Source organism: Sciurus carolinensis, chromosome 1 (assembly GCF_902686445.1).
Source record: "Sciurus carolinensis chromosome 1, mSciCar1.2, whole genome shotgun sequence".
Taxonomy (NCBI): Eukaryota; Metazoa; Chordata; class Mammalia; order Rodentia; family Sciuridae; genus Sciurus; species Sciurus carolinensis.
In genome coordinates this window covers 1,927,593-1,931,693 of record NC_062213.1, presented here as the reverse complement: position 1 = coordinate 1,931,693, position 4,101 = coordinate 1,927,593, and the positions used below count along the sequence as shown (strand labels likewise).

Here is a 4,101-nt window from a genome sequence, read left to right as displayed (position 1 = left end):
CCTGGAGGCAGGAGCAGGGACTAGCCGACCTCAGAAGCCCGGGCTAAGGGCACGGTGATGCCAAGTCCTCTGGCCTCCTCACCCCACCCACCCACAGCCAAGAGATCCCCATACCGCTCCTTAGGCCTCAGGGCAGCGGGTCTGGCCCCCACAAGCCTAGGCATCAGTGACTGTCACACTGACCTGGCCGCCAGTTCAACCTCACCAGGCCTATCCTTCCAGAGAACGAGAAGCACTGGCCGGGCACCTGGCAGGACCCGGTGGAAGGCGTCTAGGCGCCACCTTGCAGGGGGCGGGGGTTCGTGAGGTCTCAGTTCCCTCTCTGGGTATCACGTGAACCCAAGAACGCCGCGGGCTCACAGGCTGCGGGGCCAGGTCGGAGTCCCAGGGTGGAGGGCCAGCGGCGCAGCCACAGGGACCCCTGACGACCGGCGACCTGGGCGGTCCTCGGAGTCGGAAGCCGTCCCCGGCCCGCCCCCAGCACGCGAACCGCCGGCTCCGCCCGCCTCCACCGCCCCATCTGGCGCCGCCGCCGCTGCGAGGAGGCTTCTGCCGTCGCCGCGCGCAGCGTGCGAGGTTTGGGCAGCTCGGCGAGGCCGCGGCGCCTGCGTCCTCCCGGCGGTGAGTCTCTGCGGCCCGGCCAGGGTCGCCCGCGCAACCTGCGGGGGCCGGGCCGGGGCGGCGCGGCGGGAGGCGCCCCCAGCCGAACCCCGCGCCCAGGAAGGCGCCGGCCGGGCCGGGGAGGAAGGGGAGCCAGCGAGGGGAGCGCACGCGGAGGCGCAGGGAGGGTCGGGGAGCCGGGGTCGGGCTGCGGGTGGGCCGCCCCCGGGAGCCCTCCTCCCGTCGCCCGGCCCTGCCCGGGTATTTCCGGAGATCTGGGGCAGGAGCGGGCCCTCTCCGGGCCGCGCGCGGGGCCCAGCGCCCAGGTCCAGGCAGCCGGGACTCCCCGCGTGGGACTGGGGAGACACAGCCTCCTCGACTGGAGGACTGAGCGGGAACCTTGGGAAGCCCCTGGCGGAAGGGGAGAATTGACTGCTGGTGGTCGGTTGCCCAGGGGGCCGGAACCGCCCCGGGAGGGGGCGGAATCGCTTTGTTTTGACCTAGATTATGCGTGCTCAGGAGGTGCCCGGCCCCCGAGTCTCCTGAGGTGGGCCACCTGGTTCCATGAGGACAGGCCAGGACAGGTTCTTGCCTCCTTTGCTGGACTGGCACCCACTAGATGCCTGGCTCTCCCAGGGGCTGCGGGGCTGGGAAGGAGAGCTGGGCCTATCGGCTCCCTCCGGCTACCTTTCCTTTGCCGGTCCGGAAACCGACGCTCCCGTCTCCTGGTTGCCATCCACTCCAGAGGGTGCCTTTGCTCAGCCCTGCGGAGCTCGCTTGGTCAGATGCCTCCAGTGGACGCGTGGGGATGCCGGCTGGACCTGTTTGTCCCTGGCGTGCCAGAGCCTCCTTGGAGACAGCTCAGGGTTCTTCACGCCACAGCCTCACTTTATGGAGGAGCTCCCTCCTCCCTGGGCTGCCTGGTGGCAGGAACAGACCCAGCTGGACTTGGCACTTACATTGGCCATCTGCGACTCCTATTCCAGACTCTTAAGATATCAGTAGAGGTCCAGGCTGGGTGGAGAGGCCTGGGGCCCATTCTCAGAAACCCCGTCTGCAGCTCTCCCTTTCAGGGTCTCTACCCTTCCTCCCAGGCCCTGGGCTGTCCCTCCCCCACCCAGGGCTTATCCAAGCACCAGACTCCTGCCTACAGGTCTCCAGACAACTGAAACCTGGCTGCAGCCCGGTTTCTTTCTCCACCCGGTGCCACTGACCCCTGTCCAAAGGAGGACTCCTCGTGAGGACACAGCAGCCCAAAGGAGCCCCACCTGCCCAAGCCTCACCTGCGCCTGTCCTGCTTGTGTCTGCCTGGTGACAGGTGGCTACCTCAGGTCTCCACCTCAGGGAAGTGGAGGCTCAAGGCCTGAGCTGGCGCTGTTTCCTAGGGTGCCAATTAGCTAATATCATTGCTGACCACCATTTCCGCACCTCAGCACCAACAGTGACAGCAAGGGCCACTCCCTGGGCCTCTATTTCTGTGGTCTTGATGATATCCCTCACCTGGCCTTAGGTGCCCCAGGTGTAAAGAGAGGGGTGTCAACTACTAGGTGCCCGCACTGAATGAGGGGTGGGTTGGGGATGAAGCAGAAAGTTCCTCCGTGGGGGATGAGTCTGATGCTGGTCTGATCAGAAGCCTGGATGTGGAGTGAGTGGGCTGGTCCTCTGACAAGGTGCATCTCTCCAACAGGACGAGCGTCTCTGGCTTTGTGTGCCTGTGGACTGACATCTGTCCTCTCCAGCATGAGGGTCTTCTTGCCGGTGCTGCTGGCTGCCCTTCTGGGTGTGGAGCCAGGTGCGGTGCTGTGGGCCCCAGACTTCTCACAGGCTGTGCCCTCTCCCTGGCTTCCTCTCCCCTGGCCCCTGGGCAGTCATTCAGGGATCCTTCCAGGACAGCCCCTGTGGGACCTTCTGGCTCCTCTTCCCCAGTGAATTGAGGCACTTCTCCCTTCTGCTTCCAGTGTTAGGGAAGCCTCAACACTGGTCGGGCCACTCTGTTGTCATTGTGTTTGGGGGTCACTTGAGCTCCTAAAGGGTCAGGGTCTGGTGTCATTTGTCATTGTCTTGGTCCCCAGCCCAGAACCTGGCATGTAGTAGTTGCTCAGTGAACTGATTGGGTACAGAGGGCAGGCCTGGGAGGCACACTGGAGGCTTCCTCTGGCGGGAGGCAGATGTCACCCAGAGTGTGTCCCTCCTTTGGCAGTCCATTCCCTGGTGTGCTTCTCCTGCGTCAATCAGAACAGCAATCTCTACTGTCTGAAGCCCACTGTCTGCTCCTCCTCTGACAACTACTGTGTGACCATATCTGCCTCTGCTGGCATTGGTGAGTGCTGGCGGGGAGTGCCTGGACCTCAGCCCCTACCCGTCCCCACTTGGCCATCTCCCCTGGCCAGTCCCAGCCCTCACAGCTGGCTTTCCATGCAGGGAACGTCGTGGACTTTGGCCACACCCTGAACAAGGGCTGCTCCCCCATCTGCCCTGGTCCCAGCGTCAATCTCGGCGTCGCGGCTGTGGGCACCCACTGCTGCCAGAGCTTCCTGTGCAATTTCAGCGCAGCTGGTGGGGGACCACGGGCCAGCACCCCACTGCTGGGCCTCGGGCTCCTGCTCAGCTTACTGTCTGTTCTGCTGAGACTGGGCCCCTGACCTCCCAGACCTGTGTCCCCCACACCCCGCAGCTCAGGAAGAAAAGCCCAGTCCCTTGCAGATCCCAGGAGGCTGTTGGAGCCTCCACTCCTTGGCGTGCCTGATCCCCCCACTTGGGCTACAACCACCCGGGCACCACCTCTGCCCCAGCCCCTACCCCTCGTGGGGCCTGCTGCCCTCACTTCTATGGCCAGTTGTGTGACTTTTCTGGAGGAACCAGGGAAGGGATGAGGGTTCCCCTGAAGTCTTAGGATCCTCAAGGGCAGGATTGAGCATTTTGGACACAGTGAAAGACATCCAAGCCATCAGCCCTAGACACACTGGATGTGGGGTAGGGTGGCGGCGGAGGGTGGGCGTGCTTGCCGGTGGACACCAGCGTGTTGTGCATGTGTGTGTGGGAGCCCTGTGGGCGCAGTGTTGGGGGGAAGGGACAGGAGAGTCCAGGGCGGCGGCAGCCCCGGGAGCCCAGCTTCACCAAAGCCCCTTCCCCGACCTCTGCACCCACATTGCACTCTCTTCAGGAGTAGCCTTTCGGGGGCTCCCAGTGCTTCCAGGCCTGGGCTCCTGGCCCCAGGTCCAGCTGAGTCCTGCCCACTGTCCCCTCGCCCCCACACTGGAGCCCTGCTGCTGCTTCGGTGCCTCAAATAAAATGTTGCCACCCCTTCCTGCCCTGCAGTGGTTTTCTCGCCACCTGGCCTGGGAGGTCCCTCGTGGAGGGAGGCGCAGAGATCCTCTGTGGTGCCGTCCTAGACGCAGGGCCAGTGGGCCCTAGGGGAGAAAGAAAGTTCTCGAGCCTTGACCGGCTGCTGTGCCCTTTCCCCCGCCCTGGGATGAGGTCCATTGAGAGGCTCTGCTTCCC

The 4,101-nt window shown here is 64.5% G+C and overlaps 1 protein-coding gene across 2 annotated transcripts; it reads left to right on the top strand.

Annotated features, from left to right (window-relative positions):
• Positions 1-354: 354 nt before the first annotated feature.
• On the top strand, positions 355-3,901 carry Ly6e (lymphocyte antigen 6 family member E). Of its 2 annotated transcripts, XM_047526224.1 has the most exons (5): positions 439-621; positions 1,754-1,918; positions 2,288-2,392; positions 2,801-2,920; positions 3,022-3,901. In XM_047526224.1, exons 3-5 carry the CDS (start codon positions 2,341-2,343, stop codon positions 3,240-3,242), a joined length of 393 nt encoding a protein of 130 aa, XP_047382180.1. In that variant the 5' UTR covers positions 439-621; positions 1,754-1,918; positions 2,288-2,340; the 3' UTR covers positions 3,243-3,901. The 2 variants fall into 2 exon arrangements, with proteins under 2 accessions (XP_047382177.1, XP_047382180.1); XM_047526221.1 differs by lacking the exon at positions 1,754-1,918 and having other exon boundaries at positions 355-621.
• The last annotated feature ends 200 nt before the right edge of the window (positions 3,902-4,101 follow it).